Consider the following 25,764-nt stretch of genomic DNA (forward strand, 5'->3'; position numbering starts at 1 on the left):
TGTTTTTTTGCAGTCTTCTTACAGTTGGGTCCAATATGTTCCCCGTCAATTACTGTAATTCAGTGCTTCCATCTTGTGGTCAGTTTATGTATTGCAGTAGCAAAGAAAACTCTTTTCAAACAACAGCTGTACACTTTGTTCACCATTACCGTTACTGTCACAATATTAAAATGTGCAATCGGTTTCAGTGTTCAGTTCAGAGAGCTTCCTTTTGCTTTATAGCATACCATTATGCTATATTTCTCCAAAGTAATGCCTTGAAGCAGAAAATAGTAATACTTTATTAAAACTTAAAACTAAAGTACAGTATTTGAATGTGTGTATTGTGTCTACTGTTTGTTAACTCACCATATTCATAATAAATTCCATATTCTATTACCACATTATTTGTGATAAGTGGGTTTGCAGGGTTGGGGGTGTGGGGGGGTAGGGTCTTTAGGCTTTGGCCCCCACCCCTGCCACCAGTATATTTTTAAGCAAGTATTTCTAACTTTAATTTGAATATTCAGTTTCCTACCATCTGCTTTTAAAGGGTAATTGCCAGGTAACCCGCCCTCACCCTTTGCACACACAAGCACACAAACAAAACACACAGTATAATTTACACCCTCATTATAGTGAACAAATATTTATGCCATTTTACACCATCAGACTTAGATAGCTAAGGATGAAGAACCTTTTGTTCTTTAACCCTTAAGGACCCACAGTGACACTGGTGTCACCGCCCCTTTACACTTAGAGAAAAACTATTTATAATGGTTTAACTTTGACTTTTAACTAATAAAGTCCCTAAGTGACGTCTACTGCACAAACTAGTTCAGTCATGTGACAAGTGAGGCACTCTGGGTGTTCAAGACACCATTTTCAAAGTCTTGGTCCACCTGGTTAGCTAATGAGACCACTCTGCTAATTTTAAAAACTTTCTTTTCTTTTTCCAAAGGTAAGCTTTTACTCCTTCAGCAATTCTAAACTTTAGATAAGATGTCATAGGTCACTTGTAACCTAGTTTGGTAATATTTGTGAAACAATTTGATCTAGAATCAGTTTGTTAAATATCGCTGTGACAAATATGTCACATCGGGCATTAAACTCCAAATTTTCTTAAAAAAACTGATGTGACATATTTGTCACAAAAAGACAAAAACTGATCATTTGCTTAGCCACTTTAGCTTATTCAGTTATTTTAATTAAACATATTCTTTGTTGTTAATTCTCAGTCATATTTAACTAAATTCAAGCATACCTAATTTGTTAAATTACCTAAATTTGTGATGGAACTTTACTTTAGCTTTGTTGAGGCGTTTTTCAGTTACCCCCTATTTTCTGTCATTTTCACTCTTTTGTAGAATGGATAAAAAGAAAAAATATAGTGTTCAAGATGCACTGGAGTTTATCACTGCAGAGGACAGTGAGTATGAGGGATGTGAAAGTAGCTCAGATGAAGATTCTGAAGACCCTAATAACATCCCCCACAAAGACGTGGAGAGTGATGAATCAAGTGAATCCAGTGATTCAGACAGTTGTGATTCAAGTGATTTAGAGACAGAGACACATTCAAGCCATATAGACACTGGGCAGCCCAAGGCAGCTATCAAAGGACAAAAATTCTCCTGGAGAAAGAAAATGTTCGAAACCGCTGAGACCACATTCAAGGGACCCTGTGCCAAACCTCCAGATGAGATCCACACTCCACTGGAGTACTTCAAAAACTTCATCACAGATGATATGCTGCTGTTGTTAATGGAACAAACAAATTTATACAGTGCACAAAAATCCAACCATCTGAGAAATGTAAATACCACTGTTAAAGAACTAGAAATACTCATTGGTCTCTATCTGAGGATGGGTCTATGCCAAATGCCTGGAAATCGAGCATACTGGGAAAATGACATCAGGTGTCCTATGGTAGCAGATAACATGTCCCGCAACCGATTTCAAACCCTGTTGGGATCTCTACATTTCACTGACAAAACAGATTTATTACACAGAGATGCAGAAGACAAGTGCTGGAAGATCCGTCCATGGCTTGAAATGCTTCGCAAACAATGCCTGGATATCGTCCCAGAGGAGTACAACTCTGTTGATGAGCAAATGGTACCCTTCAAGGGGACACACAGCCCAATAAGGCAGTATGTGAAGGGAAAGCCCCACCCCTGAGGATTGAAAATCTGGGCCCGGTGCTCATCCTCTGGTATGCTCCATGATTTTGTTGTTTATCAAGGTGGTACTGGGAAGAAGACTTTACTTGGGATTGGAGGAGATGTTGTGGTGAAGTTGTGTGAAACTCTGCCAGCTGAGCAAAACTACAAAGTTTTTGCTGATAACTTCTTCTCCTCAGCCCCACTTGTGCTCACACTTCTTCATTGGGCTGATTTATTTTTTATTTTTTTTCCAAGAAGCTTTTTGAAGTAACCCAAGAAGTGTTACCATCATTATCCATGTTAAGAATTTGAAAATAAAAAGGAAATTCTGGTTTTATAAGCAAGAAAGTGTTTACAGAATTACCTTCTAAATATGGAACAAATGTACCTTGTATGCCCAATGTGACGCATATGTGACATTTCACACCTGGGGCAGTGGGTGGAGCTATTACAAAAAAAACTTCAGAAATGTGTTATATATGATTCATTTGATATAACTTACAACCCCCATAATTTTCATGAAAGTAGAAATAGGTCTGGGTTCTTAAGGGTTAAAGAACCATTTGTAATAGCTAAAGAACCATGCACAAAATAAAAAGGTTCTTTGACGTATGATGGTTCTTTAAAGAACCATGAAGACATCTGAAGAACCATTTAAGAACCATAATTTTTCTGAGAGTGGAGGCTTCGGACCTGCAGAGTCCTTCTCCAGAACATCCTCAGACTGGCTGACGGGGTTAACACTGGACAAAATACAAAAGATTCTCCTTCATGATCCAAGAAGGAAGGAGTACCAGCAGAACTTGTTCAGACAGTAAAATAATATCGTACCTCTGTTGGGGTTCAGAAGGTGGCACGACCGTGTCTTCTGCCTTGTTTTCATTTTTGGGAAAAACCTTTGACTTTTTCTGCCAGTTACAAATAAATCCAGTTAAACACAAATAGATGCACAAATTCCTGCACCGTTTGTTTGTTCAGAGCTTATTCTCTGCAGTGTTAAACTCACCTTACAAAAAAGCCATCTGTGCCACCAGGAAGCCTTCTTTGATTTGTTCCTCTGAGCCTCAGCTGGAGGTGAGACTGGTGCAGAAGAGGTGGCTGGAGTGTCAGGGACCACATGTTCATCTGTGAGATCCTTTCGTGCACTCACACTGGAAAGATAACAGAGAAGATCAGTCTGCTGTAATGCACTCAAACTGCCCTCAGTGCCTCAAGAAAGTCAGCTAAACCGACTGCATGAAGCTGTGGACTCCACAGAGGGAACAAATCTACAACTTACACAGTAAAAACTGATTCAGCTCAAATATTCAGACAAATATTTACTTTCAAATGAGAAAACTGTGCATGCATGTTTATATGTGTATTTATAAATGTATACATAAACATAATCTTAAACATAGTAAAAATATGACAGAGAGCAAAGATCGTACTTTTTCAGTGGGGCCTCTCCAACACCCACAGTATCCTCCTTTATTATCTGTTTCAAATAAATCAAACAGCATGTGATTCAATAAGAACTGTTGCACAAAAACAGCATTTTTTTTTTTGAATATTAAAAAAACATGACAAATCAGGCTGTGCCTTTCTTCTTCTTAGAGTCCAGCAAAACATGTTTGCCCTGGTTGCTGTTTGAGCAAATAACTTGTAAAGTTTTTACAAAACACTTCTCCTTCTCTCTGCAATCTCCAACTCCGGTTTGCAAAAGTCTAAAAGTGTGTGAACTTAGAGTCCTCAAAATGTGACACCTACAGAATGTGTTTGAGTTAGCAGGTAACAAACATAAACATGGTTACCATAGTGATAATAATAAACTTTACAATTTGTTGCTAACATTTTGGTTGTTGTGATGATTCAAATTTGTTCAGTGAACCTCATTAAAATGAACATGTGTTGACATATATTTGGATCTCATATCTTCTTATTAAATGTAGCTAATGTCCGATAAACTGAAATCTGGGACTTACACTAATATTTCATATATTACTTAAACTCACTAATTTAATTAAGAGATTTGTTTTCAATTATAACGTAAAAAAAACAACAACAAAAAACAATACACAATGCAAAAAGGTTGTGCATGTAAATGTGCTGGCTGCTGTTTGCATGTTGTGTTCTCTAAGGGTGCTCTGGCTCCCTCTCACAGTCCAACAACTTGCTTTTTTAGGTTAATTGTTGATTCTTTTGGGAATTACAATCATCTATTGGGAATGTGATTCTGAGTGGTGAACTGTCAAGTGTGTACCCTGAGTTTTACATTATGGCAGCTGGGATAGTCTTCAACCCCCTCTACAGCAACCCTTAAATGCTTAAGAGGAAGGAAGAAGGAAAGGAAGGAAGGATAACTACACTTTATGATCTCAGCTGTGATTATTAAAGGTTTGTGCTTTCTAGACATTCCCTGTAATGGAAAGAGCAGAGAGGTATGGTACTTCATCACGGCCAGAGGGAGGCACTGGCCGTGCTATCAAACAAAAGACCCCAGTGCTGATAAGGCAACATGCTGTCCATTACCACCAGTTATGAGGACACAAGGTAGGTGGAAAACTCATTTGATCCAGCCTCAGTCGCCCTAAATGAGAGTAAATGTGTTACGTTTCTTCAAGTCCTGTCATATTATTTTGTATGCACAAAAGTTTTAGAACAGAAATATGTTTATGCATGCTTAATCAACCAGGTAAGGAAATCCCAAAATGTTGATTCTGTTCATCTGGATGTAGCGTTTTCAGTGGGAGAAACATTTCATCACTCTTCCAAGTGACTTCTTCAGTCTCAGCTGACTGCATGTTACCCCAACCTTATAAACAGTACATTTGCACAATGACTCAAACTAGCACCACTGGTAGGTCAGTTCCTTGATCATTAAAATGCAAATTTGAATGATCATTGATCAATGACCATTGATCAAAGGACATGGTTACCATTCACAGAGATTTGGGGAATGGCTGCAATCACCGGATTGTAAGATGATGAAAGCACAGAAATATTTAACTTAAAAAGACAAATCCAAATAGATTAAATCACTGTTCCCCTTTTTTTTTTTACCTTCCTGAATTTTAGCTACATTTTTAGGAGAGTAAAAGTAGTACTTGTGTAATGGAAGTGCCCGAGGTGACTGAGAACCCATGATTGCAAGGTGACTGAGAAATGTTTCTAGTTTAAGGAAACTATGAAGGAGTTGATATTCAACAGGTCATAAAGTATAGAGGTGGAAAGACTATCCTGAGCTGAATAAACGGGTGGAAAAGAAGAAATAATTTCAGTGGTGGTAACATAAAAACACTGACAAAAGAGAAAAATGGAATAAAAAGATCAGTATATCAAATACAATACTAAAGAAAGTAATACTTAAAATGAGACCAATACACTAAATCTGTATGAAAACTAACATGTTAGATGTTAGAATTAATTATGAAACAAATACTGGAGCAGGTCTAATTGGCACAGATACAAATCTTCATTTATATAGTTTTAGAAAACATAATGAGAAACAAACTAAGAAATCATTTTTGTTAAATATGTGTAATTTATATGTTTTGGAAATTTACAATACCGTTCACTAGAAAAAAACCTGCATGGTTTGAATCTCAAAATCGTAATATTTGCTAAATCCCATTGTAGCTCTTAATATTAAATACAAAGATTTGCTCAAATTCTATGTAACGTACATGTTTGTCCAGTTTGAATCTGTCATAGGCCTGAGGTAATTTTCACAAAATAAAATGTGTGTCCAACATATTTATTCTGTTTACAATCTGTGAAAGGCTACGATCAGAAATGGAAGTATTTAAAACAGAAGAGCCAGAGAATTTTGTTTTTTTTTATGGTCTGAAAGTCTTTCAGGTGCCTTTTGTGTATACTCCAAGTTAACTGTTATGTGCCTTTTAATAAAGAGTGGCTACCATACAGGCCTAATTGGCAGAGAGCTGCAGAAGTCATTGTCCTTTTAAAGGTTCTCCATTCTCCACACAGCAATGCTGGAGCTTTGTTAGAGTGACCATCAGGTTATTGGTCACCGCCATGACAGATGCAGCTCTTCAGCATCCACACTGTGTTTATGTGTTAAAAGAGAAATGATTTCATTGTAACTAAAACCAATTCTCTACTCCTAAGTTGAGAGGCACATAAGAGTACACGGTCCAGTAATAAATTATCCACCTTTTCTGAGGTTGTTGGGCAACATATATGAGAAATGAATTGCTGGGAGACTGGGGTCCTTATGGTAAGAATTTTTTACCTTATGATATGAAATTGTGGGTCTTTCTGTGTGGAGTTTGCATGTTCAACCCTGTGATTGCGTGGAAACTCTAAATTGTCCATAGGTATGAATCTGAGTGCAACTGGTTGTCTGTGTATTAGCCCTGCGCCAGTCCAGAGTACACCCTGGTGACAGCTGGGATAGACTCCAGCTGATTTTATTTTGTTTACTTGTTTTTATACAGTTTCTTCTGTTTCTTCAAATGCATCCTCCTTCTACCTGGATTTGAAGGATGGTTCGGGTGTATCCTTCGTGGCCCACCCTATCCCAGGATTCATAGCAGTGGCAGTGGATAATTTTTTTGATTTAAGCTTGTTCTGCAGCCACAAGAGACAGGCACCTTGCAGTCGACGAAATCCTCTGTATGCCAGAGTTTTCTAGAGTCAAATGTGAGGCCATCTGTCCGACAGCTAAAGCTTCTCCTAAATTAGGCCATGCAACAGGATCAGGAACCCAAGCACAGCAGCAAATCTACAGCATGGAAGTCCAGACCTCAACCTGACTGAAATGCTGTGTATAAAGGAATGCTTGCAAATGTCAGTGAATTGAAGTTATTGCTGCTGGCTGAAGGGTCTGTAAAATTCCTCAATCATAGAATGATTATGATATTGAACTAAAACAAATGCCTGAATCCTAAATTGTGGTTATCCTATTATGGTGATCTAAAATGTAACACTAAATGTGATTAAAACACTAAAACACTAAAACACTGGACTCCTGGGCTGAACAACTGTGAGGATCACCAACCCGAGGAAAACATACAATACACGAGTCCATGACAAAGACAATTCATTCTTGAATGAAGACATTGTTCAGACACATTTAAAATGCAGCCAATTATGTTTATTATTAAATTATTGAGGAAATAGAAGGGGGGGGGGGGAGGGGGTTAAGAAGAGGGTAAATTAAAGGGATAGAAAAGAGGAAAGAGATAGAGGAGAGAAAACCCCAACAATCCCCTCTGAGCAAGCACTAGGCGACAGTGGATAGGAAGAACTCCCTTTAAAGGAAGAAACCTATGACAGAACCAGGCTCTAGAGGGGGCAGTCAACTGTCGGGACTGGTTGGGGGGTGAGGGTGAAAGAGAGGGGGGGGGGGGGGGGGGAGGGAGATGGGACAGGTGTTAGGGGTTAAAGGGAAATAGGGGAGGGAGAGGTGTCAGGAGAGAAAGGGAGAGGACTTGAGAGGAGAGGTGAAAATTACGATGCAACAGAGGTGGAGGAAGACGAGGTGACATCAGCAGTAGAAAAAGTAGAAAAAGCAGGAGTGTCCCTCCTCCAGAAGAAGCGGAAGCGTTTTTTCTTCTTTTCCAAGAGCTTTTCCACGAACACTTTTTTCTCTAGGATGAGGGTTCCTAACTCTTTGATTGTTTGTGTATTTTCCTTCTCAAGTTTCCTGCATGTTTTCTCCTCTTCTTCTAATTTGGCTTGTTTTTCTTCGAGCCTTTCTTTCAGTTCTTTACATTTTGCCTCCTGCATTAGCTTTGCCTCGTGCATCTCTGTATAACTCTGTTGTAATTTGTTGTGCGTGTCTTCTAACTGCTGACTTCTCCTCTCGATTTGTTGAAGTGTACACTGCAGGTCTTTGTTTGTTTTCTGTAGTTGCTGCTTTAACATCTGCACTTCAGTGTTTTTGCACTTCAAGTTGTTGGAAAGTTCCTCGAGTTCTGTGTTTTTTCTCAGCATGTCATTGAGCTTACTCTGCATCTCTGAGCATTGTTTTTGCAGTGTTTTCTTTTCCCCCTCCAGTTCAGTTGTTTTGTTGTTCATTTTGTTGTAACGTTCTTGCAGTTTTTGGTTTTTCCTCTCAAAGTCCTGGAGAATTTGTTTTTCTTCTTTCTGCTTTATTTCCCGTTGTTCTTTGTCTTGAAGCAGCTCTTGATATTTCTGCAGTGTTTCATCAAGCTTTACCTGCTGTGCTCCGTATTTTTCCTGCATGCCTTGGAGTTGGCACTGCATGTCTCTCTGGTTTATGTCCAGCTTTTCTTTCTCTTCAAGGATTTCTTTATTTTTTTGCAGAGCTTCATCAAGCATAACTTGCAAATCTTTGTTGTGTTCCTTGATGCTCTGAAGCTTGCAATCCAGATCTTTCATGTCTTGCTGTTCTTTCTCTTGCTTGAAATCCTTATTTCTTTGCACTGTTTTATCGAGCTTTATTTTCAGTGCTGTGTATTTTTCCTCCACGTCTTCAAGCTTGCAGTCCATTTCTTTCTGTTTAATTTCTTGTTGCTTTTTTTCTTGAAGCAACTCTTTATTCTTGTTCAGTGTTTTATCATGCCTTGCCTGAAGCGCTTTGTACTTTTCCTCCATGCCTTGTAGTTTGCGCTGCTTTACGTCCATTTGCTCTTTTTCTTGGAGGAGTTCTTTATTTTTTTGCAGAGCTTCATCAAGCTTTATTTGCAAGCCTTTGTTGTGTTTCTCCATGTCCTGAAGCTTGCAATCCGTATCTTCGTGTTTCATGGTCTGTTGCGCTTTCTTTTGAAGAAACTCAACCCTTCCTTTCAGCACTTTGTGATTTATCTCTGTGCCTTGGAGTTTTATGACCAGTTGTTTCTTCTCTTGGAGGATTTCTTTATTCTTTTGCAAAGCTTCATCAAGCTTTACTTGCAGCTCCTGAATCTTTTTGTCCTTGTCCTGCTCGTTTTTCTTCTGTTGCAGGACTTCTTCTGTTGGTTTTTCTTGTGCTTTATTAAGCTTTGCTTGGAGCTCAAAGATCCTTCCGCGCATGTCTATGCGTTCCATTTCTTTCTCCTTTTCAATATCTTCCTTTTCAAGAAGCTGGCTGAACAATCTATCTACTTCAGCGGTCCTTCTCTCATATTCTTGTCTCAGGAAGATAATCTCCGCTCGTTGTTTAAAAAAACTTTGCCAGACGTAATAGATGTACTCTGGCTGGGGCGGGTGTCGCGTATTGTGGTTGTTCATGAGATTTTCCTCATGCATTTCTTCCAAGCACATCTTCTGTACTTGAATATTGTCCTCTTGATCGCAAAGAGGAGCGCTGGGCTTTACTATTTCTCTTTTTTTGTGTTTTCTCGGAGACATGCTAGAATCTGTAAACAGTGACCAGTGACTCTGAAAAGGATCCAAAAAAGGCTTCTCTGACGAACGTTTGAATGCTGCAAACATAAATGCTGCGAATAACGTACTAAAAGTTGTTGCGCCTCACCCCTATTTAAGGGTTTTTAGGCTCAAAGGATCAAAGGATCAAAGTGGTGGTAAGATTCTAAATGTGTGTGTGATGTCACAATTCTGTAAGCTAATGAGGTTGTCACATGACATTTGTGGGAGGGCACTTTTTACCTGACAAATTATCAATAAAGTTTCAGTCTCTGTAACAATGATCACAGTATAATTGTTATTGTTCAGCAGAACAACAAACAATTATATCAACAATTATATGTGTCCAGTATGTTGGCTGATTTTCTTTTACTTTTTGCATTTGAAAATAAAAGTTGGGCTGATTTTAACACCATTACAAGAAGTGTTGTTAATTATTCTTTTTGAATCACAATCAGGTTACCACAAATTGTTATTCTTAGTACTGCATACTTGCAATGAAGAAGTTGTCCTAACAGTCATCTTAAGTAAACTGCACTCATTTTTTTTTTTTTTGAGGCAACGAGTTTGCATACTTTTTTGAGTTCTGGGAACTACTTAGATTTTAAAGTGCAGTAGTTTGAACATTTGTAATAACATTTCTGCAAACTGGAACAAACCTCTCCTTTTCTAGAACTGTTGCTAACACTTATGACATGAAAATGAATCGAGATCGAGTGAAGACAGAGTGATAAATGTTACTTTTCTTGTTTTGTTTATATCTAAAGTTTAAAAACAAAAATAGAAACTGTTGAAATTACCTGGACTGCCTCAGCCCAGGTGATGTAATATTTGCAGACAGAGGGTTTGATGTTGCAGAATCTTTGGAGCTGTACCATGCTGAACTGAAGAGCCCAGCTTTCCCCAAAGGGAAGAACTAACTGGCCCCTAGATTGCCCAATCAAATCTCTTAATGCCATCAGCCCTCCCCTTCCTTCACTGTGCGCTCACCTTGTAGAAAAGAGTTGAGTGTGGAAGAAATGGCAAAAATGTGGAGCTGAAAAGCTAAGAACAGCCACCAACGTCCTTGCCTTCACATTTTTCAGTGCTGATGTTGCCGTAATAGAAAGACACAAACAGTGCAATCACAGTGATGAAATTAGAGGAGAAGAAACACAAAGATATGAATCAGCTTTAAACAGGAACACAGTAAAAGGACCTCATGCCTCAGATCTGTAGTTGAAGTTGGCAGGAATGTTTCACGTGCCACGGCTTCTTTGTCAGGTACAGCTGAGACTGCAGTAATTTGCAACAGTCTTGAACCATCCTTCGTTTTTTGCTTCCAGGAGCCAGACGGTTGTGAGCAATAGTTCTCCAAGCTTTCTGAAAATTTTATTTGGACATTGTACCTTGCACCTGATCACTTTCATTCTTTGTTTGTTAAGTGACTTAACACTGTCATAAATCATTCAAGGAAAAAAATGCACCTAACTTAAGTGATAAAACCTTCAAACTTGTTAAAATTAAAATGTTAAATTAAAAACATTAAAATGTTTAAAAGTACATGTCAGAAACAGAACTATAGGATGAAATTGTACCTAAGACACGTTAGAGGCACGTATGTACGCAGAGACAATAGTGCAGCATAATAAAGAGTTAATATTTCACTGTGTGTTAGGAGTCCTGCATAGTAGTAAAACCCAAAACATGTGGAGGATGGCGGAGTGTTTTTTATTCAGCAATGCACTTTCTGTAAGGCTAAGATACAAAGCAGCTCCTGATTGAGAAACTTTAGAGCTTCCTAAATAAATACAATGTAAATAACAAGCTGTTTAACCAAGAGAGACAGATAATTCTGCCCCAACGATCTCACAGTGTAACTTATTAAGACCAACAAAGTATCTGATTACTTCTTTTTAAGTAAGTCATTGTGACAATACTTTAACATGGTGGTCTGACCAACATTTGGAGAAATATGAAATGAAAGGGACTTAAAATCAGATGCAAATTAATAGAAGAAGCAGTATATGTAAACACATGGACAATAATAGAGACCACGTGCTCCTCCTAAGAAAACATTAAAGTGATTGTAATTATTTGAATTTACCGTTCCATATATAGGACAGAATTTTGGAGACGCCGTATCATTAAGGATTACTGTCTTACACGTTTTTAGACTTGTCCTGGTTGTTCATGTATTTCTGGTAAACCACTGCCAGCGTGGTGAAGACGTTTCCCATGAAGAGGACCAAGTAAGAGCAGCCGCACATGAAAACCTAAAATAATACACACAAATAATTCTAAATACAGAAAATGTATGCCTTTTATGAGGATCTGTTCACTAAAATATCTGTTTTCATGTAATTTTTGCTTAATGACCTCATTTATAAAATAAATAAATTTAAAAAAAAAACTTGTGAAAGCTCTGGTGTACAAACCTGCCACTCTTTACATTCTGGGAGCTGAAACATCCTGAAGAGTGTTATGCTGTTGTAAAGCTGCCAAAACTGTAACAGAACAAATAATCAACAGTCAAAAATGTCCTAAAAACAGGTTCCTGCAAGAATTTTCTAATTTAGTATCTAGTGTTTAAAAAAAGAAAAATCTAGTAAAGAGTTCACAGTATTACAGAAAAGAGCCACTCACATGATAAAAGAACAAAAAGGGCAGGAGGAAGGTCAAGCCTCTCCACATCCAGGACTGGAAACCTTCTGAACACAAAGAGGGGCGAGAATAGAGGCACTCGTATAAGAGAGACACTGAGACGATGCATGTGTGTAGGAGGAATATAGACATAGTACACAGCTGACATAAAATAAGATGTTAATATGTAAATGAGACACTGGGATTTAAAAATACTTATCATGTACAAACATGATAGTACAGGGATCAGAATATTGTTTGTGCCAAGTTAGACTTGTTCAAATGTAAAATGTTTAACTATAAACCAGCTGCTTTATACACATCTAGAAAATACACATCTAGATCAGACTGTATATCAACGATGGAAGTTCCCAAAATGCCAGTCACGTCACCCCTTGGTTTCTGGACTCTACACTGTGAAGTCTTAAAGCTATCATCCAGAGATGACTGTCTTTTGATGTGAGGGTACCCTGATAAGTTATCTGTTAAAGCAAGTAAACTGCATTGATAAAAGTTAAACACTACAATGCAAAAATAAATACAAACATAAAGAATTTCACTCGCCTAAACTGAAGCAAAACTCCTCATTTATCAGATAAAAGGCACTAATCCATAAAGAACAAAGGGTTTTTTTGTGTGAAAACTTGCTTTTGAAGCCTGCCTCAAGTGGCCAGTCCAGGAACTTCAGTTTCTGGCTTAATCTTTTTAGTCAGGCAGCATAACCAACCTGGTGGTGTTCCTAAAATGTAATCTCAACTGTTTCCATTGCCTCAGACATACTTTTATCATTCAGTAATTTTATTAGTAAATGACCAAATGTACCACCTGTAACACCCTGAAGTCAGATGCCAAGATCAGCCAGACAAATATATCATGCTTTATCTTGTTCTGTACCACCTTCCTCTTCGGCTTGCATTATTTCAAGGTCATTTATGAATATAAATAACAAGCTGGTGTACTCACCCACTGTAAGGTCCATATTATGTCTCTCTCCCAGTGCTCTGAGTCTGTACAAACAGCCACTTTGGTAGTAGTACTGGAGGAACTGAATAAAACCTAAAAGAAAGAGAAGTGCATGTATGACTTCATTGTTGGGCAAGATATCAGGGACACAAGTGAGACAAGGACAAACCACAAACAGACTTACTTACTTTGAATATTATCAACAGTTTACACATTTTAACCATGTGTAAGGATGACATGCATGCAGGAAACACATCAGAATGAGTACATTCATATAGCTTTCCTGATTGAGGCTTGTGCATATAGAACCCTAACTGTACAAAATTCTTTATTAAAGTGCATTCATTTTCACATCCCAGGTGCCTGATCTAATGTTTATATATTAACACAGAGACAGATACAGCTTTTATGCACTTTTATGATGCTTCCCATGATGAGAATCGAGTCCCCACAAGATACTTAAATGACTATGGGAAAAATATGCTTTCTATGCTTTTCCTTTTTTCAGTGTTTGGTTGCATTAGTTGTAAATTGTTGGATAATTTAGGCCTTAATGAATCCTTAAATTGAAATATGCAGTTCTGCTAGGTAGGCTCAGCTTCATTTTAAGAGTTTGCAAGCCAAAATCATCACCTGACAACTCATACTGCAAGCATGTCAATGAAACAGGGGCAGTCTCTTACTTTGGTATAAGCAGTAACTTAGAAACTGGTTCCTAAACATCTGGTAGAGAGCACCTTCAGGCCTGTCAACAAGGACATAAAAACAAAGCACACCCACATAATATGTATGTCATTTAAAACGGAAAGGATTTTGATAGCAGGGATGCAAACAGCTGTTGTATTATTGAATAATTTTAAAACTGTGATAAAAGTGCAAAAACATCACTCACCAAGTGAGCATGACTCCAGACAAGAAGGTTGACACATAGTGATGGAAAACCCACCAGCCTTTGATCCTGAAACAATTTGGAGGATTGAAGGATTACAGACAGGATACCAACAAGAAAATAACATCTCATAAATAAGACCAAAAAAATATATATATATCAAAGTCATTATAACTGGTCACATACAGTAGTTACAGGAAGGCTTAAGAATAAGGCTTTCTGTAGTTCACAGTGCCCTGCTTTATTACAAATAAATTATATTTGCATATAATCTCCTATTATCATTAAAACAAAAACAGTGGAGACAGAGGAAATAAAATGGTCACAGACCTAGAGCCGTTGCTGATGAGGATACTCTCCCGAATGGTGAGAGTGCAGTAGTACCACACCAACAGGAAGTTGAACAGGGCGTCTAGGACTCTAAAAACAACAAACATGATGATGATTATCTTCCTTTATACATTAACATGGTCATTCAGTAATGTATATACCTTTACATATTGTACATATATTTATTACTTTTTAGATTAGCCATTTTTATATTTTGCTTGTTTTACATTATTGTATTTTGCACAACTCTGTTGCTTGTGAAGCTCGCACACAAGAATTTCACTCACATGTACTGTACCAGTGTACCTGCACATGTGATGTGACAATAAAAGTGATTTGATTTGATTTGATAGTGGATTTGCAGATAATTCAACATTTACTACTTGCTGCTACAAACATTTGCCAATAATGAGCGAGTTAACAACATCATCCACAAGTTTCATGAAAACCAACTCAAAAGAAACAAAACAATAATAAGGTGTGGGAAATCATACCTGTAGCTTAACAAAAAGCGACACGTAAAAGAGAATACAAAGAGGATGACGGTGAGGACCAGTTTGAACTTCTCATATTCGTCTTTGTAGGCAAATCTGTTTCATGAAAGAATAGAAATGATTATTATTGTGGTGCTCATGTGGCCGCACTTTAAGAGGCATTTTTAGGTTTGAAAGAAGAAGAAAATGACCCTTATATGGGACTTACTTTGACTGTTTGTTGAGGAGTGTTACATTGACATTTCCTAAAACAAGATTGAGATATAACCTAAACAGGAAAAGGCATTAGTTATCCAAAATGTCCTCAAATCTTATATAAATATGTTTTATTTTTAAAACGCAAAACTCATCCACTTTAAACATTTTCCTTGTTTACTTCCATTTGGACAAAAAATTGTAGCTATTTATCATTCTCATTTAGAATCATACCCATTCCTCTTGGGGAGAAATGCTTCCATCTCAAAGAAAGTATGTGATTTGTCTTTGATGGAGTCCTCGATTTCTGCGATGGCATCCTCCTCCTCTGGACTTAATTTGGCTGTCGAAGAATTTGATTTGCATCTAATGGAAAAAAAGATTTGTTAGGACACTTGTTAGGTTTCATGCATGTAAGGAGATGTTCACAGAGTCACATTTGATTTTAGATCCAGTTTGTGGATGAGGTAGGTTGTGATTCTGTTGTGGCAGTTATAATCCATATTAATGCCCTCCTTCGGAAAATGCCTGCAATTGGTCAGATCCTCCTATCGCAGGCTAGATTTTGCAGGAGTCTAATTTCCTCCTTGGCACACATGATTATAATATGCTAAAAGGTTATCAATTTTTTGCTCAGTGATGCCAAAAATGGCTACCTATCCCAGCTTTAATAGTAACACTCTCCATGTTATGAGTGTGAAATCAAACCATGATATATCCATGAACTTAAAAAGTCTGAATTATGAACCCTTAGTATCTGAAGAAAGTATTACGTGAAGTACATTCAAATATAACTCTTACTTGACTTTTAAAGTCCTCACATTTTTTTGCATTTATACTCCCACTGACCATATCTGTCATACTAAGTTCATGTTTGTTTGTAGAGCACAAAGTCGTCCAACACCCAGCTGAAGTTTTTTAAAAAGAAACAAAGCTTCTTTAAATGCCAATTAATACTGAACTGCAAAACTAAACATAAAAAGCTGCAGTTACTCTTTAAAAAGCATGTCTGGTAATATTGGAGAAAGTGGAAAAAAGTCCCTGAAAACAACCAGCTACTAAAAAGCCAGAATAAATTCCTACCCAATTCATTTTTTGTCCCAGCAACAATCTGGGCTTCTGTATCCTGAATGAGCTGATAACACACAAGCTTTTACAAAAACATCACACACATATTTCAAGTTATCTTGTCTCATTTCTGATCAATACTTACTCTTCTAGGGACACAGTGAGCTCTTTCAGTTTCTTCCTCTGACGTGCGATAGCGTTCGAGCAGCTGTCTTGCAGTTTGGTCACTTCCTCAAGTTTCTGTTTATATAGACGATGGGTGTCCTGGGGTTAAAAAGAAAAAAAAATCCAGAGGATAACATAAATATGTATGGTGTAATGCAAAAGTTTTAATTATGATGAAATCTGCGAGGTAGGAAAAGCACAAAAAGATAAAAACCAACCAAAGCTTTAACCAATCAGAATCAGAATCAGAAAGACTTTATTTATCCCCAAGGGGCAAATAACAATTAACCAAAGACTCTGATGCTGTTGCATGTTTTTCTTTAATGGTTGCAATACAGGCTGCTAAATGGGTTATCATGTAATAATCATAGATTTATTGTTAATGGATTCTTGGCATTTCATAGATATTTTAAATGATTACATGAGAAAATCCGTCTAGCTTCCAAAGCATTTAAATAAGTTATTGTACCTTAATTATTTAACTATATATTTGAGGTAGGTATAATCAGACATAGGTATGTTGCTTTCCAGAAAACATGTGACTGGTTATCAAAGTTGGTTTGTACAAGTTTGAGACACTTAACTGCCAGTTTTTTCTGTAAACTGATTCTGTAAAAGTTGGGCACAGGAATAAATTTTTACCCTCTTGGCTTCATACTGTGGCAAATTCCCAGAACTGAGCAATCAGAATTGCACAAGAGACAGAGAAATGGTTGTGCCCTCTTGTATATGACGGAAAGTGATGCAATTTTACGCAGAATTTACAACTGCAGACAGCAGTTACTACTTTGCATTTTACTATTCACACACACATATTGATAGAGGGCAATCTGGCATTCAGTATCTCACTCAAGGACACTTTGAAAGGAATTGATCCAACAACCTTCCAGTTAGTAGACAACTCACTGTACCACCCAAGCCACAGCTGCTCTAATATGATGTGTAAATTGACATGGTAAGACGAGTTACCCTAGAAAAATATTTGCATATAGTATATAAGTGTATTGTGCTACATTTACTAGCATAAATAGACCGAATCTCAATGTATTAATCTTAGCAAAGACACACTGAATATATAAAATCTATTTTATATGTGTTTGCATCATTGTCTTGCAGTTGATTGATTGATTATACTTTATTCATCCCGAGGGAAATTGGGTTAAGGCTGCCAGCCGTGCCAGCGCCGTAAAATGCTCGCCTTTTTAAAATGTAAAATTTCCAGTTACACCAAAATTCACATTCAGTATATTGCTCCAACAATTTTGTTTTAAATGTAGTTTTTCTTACCTTGATGCTGGTTTAGGACCTGAACACTTCCTTTGACAAGTGACATACGTATTTCACTGCCTGCCATTTAGTTATATATTAACACCACACCTATAAACTACAACTAACCAGGCCTATATCAATATACGTGCACTGTAACGGATCTAAGCTCTCAACGATAACAAACCAACACCCATAGCCCCGAGGTTCTTCCTTTAACAGTGTGACAGCTGTCACGGTGGAGGAAAAAAAGAGGCTGTTGTCCTCGCAGGAATTAAGCTTAAGTTTCAATGACATTTTCTGCATCTCTTGGCTGTCACAAGACAGTTATCTTGAGCTGCTGAAGACGAGCCCCTCATTCTGTAGCCTGTGCGTTTCCCCCATCTACCCCCGGCTGTTAGCTTACCCGGGCAGGGGTAACCAAGGGTGGACACACCATTTACTTAAAATACCTGAATCCTTTGGTAGTCCTTCTCTAAATCCTCCCATTCGCGTAAGCACTCAGATAAACCAGCTGGACTGAACAACATTTTTCCCTCTGGCATCAGGAAACCTCGCGGAGTTGGTCAATAATCACACTCGAGTGAGCAACAGTTGTACCACCAGACAGAATTAAAGCTTAACAGATAAACAGGCGCTACTTCCTGCAAGCACCTTCATAATAAAGGTCTCGAGGTATTTTAACGTTCCCAGTTCAAAACGGATGGATAATAAAACAGGTAAACTGGCATTAGTTAAACATAATTACAAATGTGATGTAACTAATTGTGGTTTAATATTTTATTAATTTATGTTTTAGTTTCCAATGAATAAGTGATTTATGGGGTACTTTCAATGAGTTTTTGTTACTGACACCGATGGTTCAAAAAAAACCAAACAAACAAACGAAAAAAAAACCCAACCCCCCCCCCCCCCCCCCCAATAAATAAATAAATAAAAAATAATAAATAAATAAATAAAAACAGAAGGTAGAAGGACACATATTATGTAAACACAGTAATTATAGTGTGTGTGTGTGTGTGTGTGTGTGTGTGTGTGTGTGTGTGTGTGTGTGTGTGTGTGTGTGTGTGTGTGTGTCTGATTTTGGCTTAAACCACTATTATTTGTAAGTCTATTATTTTAACACGAATTTGTTTTAATTTAATTTAACTTCATGTGTAATTTCATTTACTTATTTCATTGCTGCTCTGTTATGAACATAATGTATTCGAATGGTGGCTTACAGGATAATTTCATATATATCATTTTTTCAAATAGTATAGATAGCAGTAATACTATACAGTCCAAATTTATTACTGTGTTCACTTCAAAACCACTTTACACTAACAACAGTACTATTTAATTTCAAGGATTAAAAATGTATGCTTTTATTTTTTTAATGTCCCATCCGGTTAATCATAGGCTTATATCTAGTTTCCCCAATCAGATGTCAGGCTGGCATTTCGGTTTCCCCTACCAGCCAATCAGCTCTAGCATCTTTAGAGCCGCTTTGTCACGTCAGGAAATAGTGCCCTGAGTTATATCTTTCAGGCATTACAACAGCTTTTTATCCATCCAAATTAACCAAGCTAATAAGATGGGTTTGCCACATTACCCTAAACTGTCCTCTAATCCTTGCCATGCTAGAAACTACAGAAACACAGATAATTAGGATATATGTTACTACTCAGTTGGGATTCTACAGAGAAGGCACTCTCTCACCAGAAAGGTAAAATCCAGGGTTACAAATTGCACACCACTTGGCCTGTGGCCTGTATTTTTAGAGGTGACGTGGTGCAACTGTGCAAATAGGGGAAAGTGTTACCGTCAATAATGTAAGCGCCTCTGGCAGGGCCATTTAAGAACCTAAATCAACAAAACCTTTGTCTATACAAACCAGGTCCTTTAAATTCTGCAAAATAAAAAAAGAAGAAGCAAAAAACAAAAAAGATGTTACCTTCATTTTTTTTTATCCTTGTGTATTGTAAAACTATATCAACACCTGAAATTGAAATCCTTGCTTTTTTAACCTTAAAAATCCATAAAAATGGTGAAAAGGTTATTTGTTTGCATTTAAGGCAGTAATGAATAATGAATGGAGAAATTCATTATTTAGAAAAGTTTATTTAAATACAGTTTTATTAACCATTTCTGAACTGTTTAAATGAGCAGTTTTAAAAGGAAAGAAATTAATTTACTTGAAATTGATCCTTTAAATTACACCCTAAATCTTGTGATGAAAGGGAATGTTTGGCGATTTCATTGCTTTGGATCAAATTTCCACTTAAAGTCACTGGAGCCTATTCCAGCTCTCATTTCAATACTTTCAACATTTCCAATAAATCTCAGTGTATTTATTTAAACAGTTCAATCCAATATTAAATGAACTAATACTGAATGAACCTAATTTGCATCTTAATTAAAATACAATTCCCCTGTCCCCTCCGTGAAATGAAAACAAAAAAGAAAACAAAAAGAACGTCTGCCCTGCCTCTTTATTTAGAAAATGTGAGATGGCATGCTACTTTTTTGTCATCGTGTCAAGATTATTATACTGAGACTTTAAAAAATAGATTCAGAAATATACATGTCTATCTTAAAGTAACAGTCAGATGGCAGTATGAGAAAAAAAGTTTGTTTGTTTAAAAATTTACAGTTATGTTTAAACATTTACATTTTAATGAGCAACCAGAATTGCTGCCTTATTTTGGTAGAGGGGTTTTTGTGTCCAAGGGATCCCAGGGGCTATGTTGTCAGGGGGCTTTTGCCCCCTGGTAGGGTTTACCATGGCAAATTGGTCCTGGGTGAGTGACCAGACAAAGAGCGATTGAAAAACCCCTGTGAGTGTGAAATCTAGGGAACAGTTCACCCTGCCAAGGACAGAGTTACAGGGTTACTGGGGCCCTGCCCTGGAGCCAGGCCCGGTGGTAATGGTAGTAGTGGTGGTAGTGGTGGGGGCACAGCCCAAAGAGGGGACACCACCCACAGGAGGTGCCATGGGGGTAGGGTGCAATGTGTGCAGGGGCGGAGACCCTGGCAGAACAATCACCGGGCTACCGAGCAATTGGGATATGGAACGTCACCTCTCTGGTGGTGAAGGAGGCTGAGCTAGTGCGTGAAGTTGAGAGGTACTGGCGAGATATAGTCAGGCTGACCTCAACGCACAGCTTGGGCTCTGGAACCAGTCTCCTGGAGAGGGTCTTGACTCTGTTCCAGTCTGGAGTTTGCTTTGATGAGAGGCGGTGGACTGGGATGGGTATCTTAGTATCCCCTCCACTTGCTGCCTGTGCATTGCAGTTAAAGTGGTTTGGGCATCTGACAAGGATTCCTTCTGAGCGCCTCCTGGATGAGGTGGTCCGGGTATGTCCCACCAGGAGGAGGCCCTGGGGCAGACCCATGATATGCGGGAGAGATTATACCTCTTGGGTGCCCTAGGTACACTTGTGTGTTCCCCTAGACAAGCTGGCCAGGGAAAGGGAGGTCTGGGCCTCTCTGCTTAGTCTGCTGCACCCATGACCTGCCCGCAGATAAGCGGAAGAGAATGGATGGATGGATTAAAAACCAAGGTCCTGTGAAGTTACAGACTTACATGCAGTCAATGTAGGTATATCAGATATTTTAAATGTTACGTGGGCCACATATACAGAATCCAGAGTTCAGATGACTAAAAAATTTCTTCTTTTGTTAAAAATGTGATTGAGACAAAATCAGTCGTTTTTGTTCCCAAAGTGTGAAGCTCCCAGTTGGACAACTGCTGCAGAAAACCTGTGTTTGGCCTCATGATGGGTTTACATTTGAGCATATGTGTCCAGGCCTCCTGAAAAAGTTAGACCAACATCATTATGCACTGTATTTACTGTACTTTCTATAACTAGGATCAGTTCTTTCTTGGTGCCTTTTTGGAAAATATATTATTTTTCTTGCCATTTGAGGACACAAGAGCCACACTTTGTGCACACACTGCCACTAAACTGAATGAAACCAACTTGCCTTTAGTGTGTATTTGAGGTAATGGATCAGAAATGCAATGGCCACTGCGCTGGCGCGGCTTCTGCCTTGCCTGGAAACTATCAGGACACGAGAGCCCATGTTGATGTGGGAACCTGAAAGCAGGAGATAACAAGAAAGTCCTCTGCAACACCTGTTCTGTGCAACACTTACTACATTTATAGCAACAAAAAACAGAAATTAGAAAAATCTGAAATCACTCATTACAATTTGTGGTGGATGAATTGCATTGCATAATACACATTGCCTCAAATAATAATTTTCTTTTTAAAATATATTCAGTAAGTTAACATTACACTCTGTGATTTTAAGTTAAAGCTATGACTTCTGGATTCATGATACATGATGCATTTCTTTCAGATGGACAGCTGTTGTATTTTTACATATTAATAACAAAATAATTCAGAATCTGAGTAATATGCAATCAGTTTTTTAGTTTGAGATCTTGAAATTTTTACCTGAACTAAGACAGCCAACTGCATTTTATATAATTATTTCTGTTCTCCTTCTAGAGTTTGCCCAATTGAAGAAATTCAGACACCTGTAATTCACTGGTTTCCGACTTCTATGAATGAAATTATAAAATTCAGATTTTTAAACGTCTTGTTAGTTAAAGCAAAGGAACAACTTACTAACAAAATTGCAGATCCTTTCAAAGCTTGAATATAAATCAGACCGCACTGAGTCAGCCACAGGGGTGATAAGCAAAGTATGGATCTCCTTTATGAACCTTGATTTGAAGGAATTTAAAAGAGTAAAAAAAACAAATAAGATCTATAAAGCAATACGTTAATTATTCTCTCTAATACTTAATATCCAGTCCTGCCTTACTCGAGAGTGTTACTCTCTGAGATGCTGACGATAGCACTGATTTTCAGGTCTTTCAGAAGATTGGAGTCCATGGATTGCTTCTCATCACCCATGTACAGCAGTCCTGCTATGATCTCCACTGGGTAAATCTTCAGGCTTTCCAGCTCCTGAGGCAGCCCACAAATATATACATACAATCAATTACAACAATTCTCCTAACTGCTTAGACTGGAGCCTATCTCAGCTGCTATGGGGCTAACAGAGTGACAGAAATACTCAATGGTACCATCCACACTGAAGGCCAATTTATAATCACCAGTTAACATAACATGCATGTATTTGGACCATGACAGGAAACTGGAGTACTTTGGGAAAAGGGTAAACATCCAGGTTAAACAGTAGGTGTCAAACAGGAAACTTATTGCATTTAAGGTGGCAGTGAAATAATTACCTGACATATTTTATATTTATTAGGCAGCAATTGGAATCAGTCCACTTTAGCTGGATATGTGGGAACATATATGAGTAAGAAACTGCCCTGTAGCCGCTAAACACTGGCCTTATGTTACCTTATATTACAACATATGTAATTTGGCAATTAATGGAATGTTGATGGAAGATTTGTATACCTGGCTCCAGATAAGACAGCCCCCCCCATAATCTTAAATTGATGAAAAAAAGTGAGAAAAAAACACGATGGCAGGAATGTTTGTGTTTTAGGAGAGTTCTACCATGATGGTGTTCAGGATTTTCTCAGTCCTCAAAAAAGGGTATTGAGCTGAGAATCTCTGAAAGCCTCCTCTCAGTATCTTGACTGGATTGAGGCTAGCCTTAGCGAACACTTGGGCACATGAAGTTGCTCTGCCTATAATCACAGTGAGAGAGCAACAATAAGCATTGCTTTTAAGGCTGAAATACAGCTTTTATTTATTTATTTTTGTTTGTTTGCAGGAAACCAGTTGTTTTCTTTTGGCACAACAATGCAAATAAAATGCATAAAAGTGGACTTGCTCTGAAGAAATCTCTCTTATATACCACTCTAACCTTGCTCCTGTAAAGAGCTTGTGTTGTTGTCGTAGACCACCACATGCTGCATACTGTCAACCTCCACCAACTCTGGAAGAAGGAATGTCCCCTCTGAATCCTGGAAAAAGTCAATTTGAAAGTTTTGGTACAGTCGTGTGCAAAAAGTTTAGAGGAAAGGTTAAAGCCTGACTAAATGTACAGGAGAAATTTGTAGTTTGAGCTCTGGGTTTTTGCATACACACACAGACACATGTCAACTGTGGACCCAATGATAGCCATACCATTTTAGCATTTTTAGCAGTTATGATGTGACTCCTGTAGTAATCTTGGGCTTCATTAGCATCTGGAACAGAGACATACAACACTCAACAAAGTTACAACTAACGAATCAAGTTTATCAATCAATTAATCAATCAATCAATTAAAACAGATTATTATCAATCTCACAATCTTATTTGGTTTTCATATTTTTAGTGATATCAACTTTTGTATTTGTCAATCATTATCAATTCTTTTCTTTCTCTCTTTTTTTTGAGATATATGTAATTTTGCCTATATTTGACAACAGCATAATAAAACTGGAAATTCTGTTTTTTAATTTGCCACCCCAATATTTTTGTTGGCCCCCATATGGCCACCACTATAAAAAAGACTGGAGGCACCCCTGCTAAAGGGAGCAGGCGAAATAAGAAAATAAATTATATTGCGAAATATAATATTGTATAAAGTTACAAGTAAATCCATTAAATGTCATGTTTGTGTTTGAACACCTTTTACGTTTTACTCTAAATCAAGCCTGCGGGTTTGTTTTGTTTTTTGCGCTAATGGGAAAGGTTTTGATAAAAGTATAAAATCATCCAGCACATGTGAAAATTGGGTATAATATCTTTTGCACAGGTGAGACTTTGTTACTATTTTCACATCTGCACAAAAAGTTGTGAGAATGAGTCCCCTAAAGAAACAAAAAGCATGTGCTATAGCACTCATACCCATAGACAAGCACATAGAGTAATTAAGGATAGGACTTATCTAACCAGACAAATGTTGGTACTGGCCGATTTTCTCTTACCAATCAAACACAGGTAGTTGATCTCTGCGAGTCTGGGCACACCTCGGCACTGATTGAGGATATTGTAGAGCTCAAGTGTCTCACACATCACGATTTTAGCCATCACACGGACAGCTGTAACAAGAAAACACTGAACTGGAACACTAATGTCAGCAAGAGATCCGAAAAGCTTGACCTGCCAGGTAAACGCAGCAGATACAAGTAGCACGTTCGCTTCCGCTTTGTTTGTGTGGGTTCTGTTGCTAAGCAACTCAGCGTTATCGCTCATTGGCCGTTGGCGATGATGTAGATTCTGCATTGTTGAACGGTAAGTGACTGCACCTGTGGGAGGGAGAGCCTGAAAGTATTTAAAGGGGCTCAGTGAACAGGAATGTGTTGTATTTTGCTGTTTGCCAACCGCCAATAAACCCTATACAGAAGAAGGAGGAATGTATTGTTCTGGAGTGAGGAAGCTGGTGAGTGTAGCTTATGACTCAGCCAAGCAAGCTGCAGCCTATTTTACTTTTAATTTTGGGAGAATTGTTCTAGTTGCATCCTGATTCCACTGTTTTGGGAGTCCATTGAAGCTCAGACCCTTGGGGGAATACTGAACCCAGGAAGAGTTAAGTGTTTTTAATGACTCTTAGTTATCTGTCTCTGTGCATGTTATTTCTAGAAAAAATTAAGGACTTAAACATCTATTGTAATAGTAGCTTAACAGTATCTTAGCTTCACCAACTAGCTTTTTAAATGATTTCTCAAAGTACAAATGCAAACACAGTCCATACAAAGGCATTTAGAAAGAAGAGTTTCTCCCTTTAATCTGAAGTTAAGTGTTAGTTAATCTGTTAGCTAATCTTAAAATGTCTATTTCTTGCTTTCACTTAACATTAGTGTGTTGCGAGGTCTTACGAATCCTTCTGCAATATACTTGTTTGGAGTGATGTTTGGAAATCTTTCTAAAACATTTCTGGACTATTAAAATTGAGGGTAAACATTCATTCACCCTCTAAGCTTGCTAATTTATTAACACTGCTGTTAAAATTATGAGGGGCAATTAATAAGAAATTGAGAGGGATTTTTTTTTTATTCTTTGAGATGTTAACGTGAAGCAACTCCTATGTTGCTCACTGTCCTTCTAAATTTCCTAAAAACAATGCTGATCTTAGAAGGCAAAAAAGCAACTCTACCTAATTGCTGCCTCTTCCCTTAAGACTTGGTGATTTTAATACCACAATGAGGGCATTGATTGTCTGGTGTGCACAGGCAGGAATTGGAGCTTTCCCTGGTAGGATGAAGGAATGTTTCTCCTTTGGGATTCATTCATAAACTCTTGGTAGTGTTGCAGTGAAAGTGGTCAGAGCAGTTGTCTCGGGGGCACATCCCTAGACTCAAGGGGGTTGCTGTTTATACAGTTGCCTTTCTCACTCTTGTGGTTTTCAGTGC

General features: G+C 37.9%; 2 protein-coding genes across 2 annotated transcripts; both read right to left on the reverse strand.

Annotated features, from left to right (window-relative positions):
• Positions 1 to 11,158: 11,158 nt before the first annotated feature.
• On the reverse strand, positions 11,159 to 18,059 carry tmem120aa (transmembrane protein 120Aa). Its single transcript, XM_063486526.1, has 12 exons — positions 17,900 to 18,059; positions 16,162 to 16,280; positions 15,183 to 15,314; positions 14,962 to 15,021; positions 14,754 to 14,849; positions 14,260 to 14,349; positions 13,933 to 13,998; positions 13,724 to 13,785; positions 13,041 to 13,133; positions 12,081 to 12,145; positions 11,873 to 11,941; positions 11,159 to 11,710 (listed from the first exon to the last, which is right to left on the reverse strand). Exons 1-12 carry the CDS (start codon positions 17,990 to 17,992, stop codon positions 11,597 to 11,599), a joined length of 1,059 nt encoding a protein of 352 aa, XP_063342596.1. The 5' UTR covers positions 17,993 to 18,059; the 3' UTR covers positions 11,159 to 11,596.
• A 2,420-nt stretch (positions 18,060 to 20,479) lies between these two features.
• Positions 20,480 to 24,442, reverse strand: styxl1 (serine/threonine/tyrosine interacting-like 1). Its single transcript, XM_063488410.1, has 9 exons — positions 24,340 to 24,442; positions 23,552 to 23,613; positions 23,289 to 23,388; positions 22,976 to 23,109; positions 22,266 to 22,411; positions 22,067 to 22,164; positions 21,417 to 21,529; positions 21,130 to 21,243; positions 20,480 to 20,809 (listed from the first exon to the last, which is right to left on the reverse strand). The coding sequence occupies exons 1-9, from the start codon at positions 24,440 to 24,442 to the stop codon at positions 20,480 to 20,482; spliced, it is 1,200 nt and encodes a 399-aa protein (XP_063344480.1).
• Positions 24,443 to 25,764: the final 1,322 nt, after the last annotated feature.

This window comes from Pelmatolapia mariae, linkage group LG10_11 (assembly GCF_036321145.2).
Source record: "Pelmatolapia mariae isolate MD_Pm_ZW linkage group LG10_11, Pm_UMD_F_2, whole genome shotgun sequence".
Taxonomy (NCBI): domain Eukaryota; kingdom Metazoa; phylum Chordata; class Actinopteri; order Cichliformes; family Cichlidae; genus Pelmatolapia; species Pelmatolapia mariae.

What these genes read in the sequence shown, in the direction of transcription:
- tmem120aa (XM_063486526.1), bottom strand. Translation starts at nt 17,992, where the DNA reads ATGCCAGAGGGAAAAATGTTGTTCAGTCCAGCTGGTTTATCTGAGTGC. An exon ending in TCTGGAGTCATGCTCACTTG is followed by an intron (nt 13,786 to 13,932) that starts GTGAGTGATGTT and finishes CCTTGTTGACAG; the next exon opens with GCCTGAAGGTGCTCTCTACC. An exon ending in CAGAATGTAAAGAGTGGCAG is followed by an intron (nt 11,711 to 11,872) that starts GTTTGTACACCA and finishes GTATTATTTTAG; the next exon opens with GTTTTCATGTGCGGCTGCTC.
- styxl1 (XM_063488410.1), bottom strand. Translation starts at nt 24,442, where the DNA reads ATGGCTAAAATCGTGATGTGTGAGACACTTGAGCTCTACAATATCCTC. An exon ending in AAGCTCTTTACAGGAGCAAG is followed by an intron (nt 23,110 to 23,288) that starts GTTAGAGTGGTA and finishes CTGTGATTATAG; the next exon opens with GCAGAGCAACTTCATGTGCC. An exon ending in AAATCCTGAACACCATCATG is followed by an intron (nt 22,412 to 22,975) that starts GTAGAACTCTCC and finishes GGGCTGCCTCAG; the next exon opens with GAGCTGGAAAGCCTGAAGAT.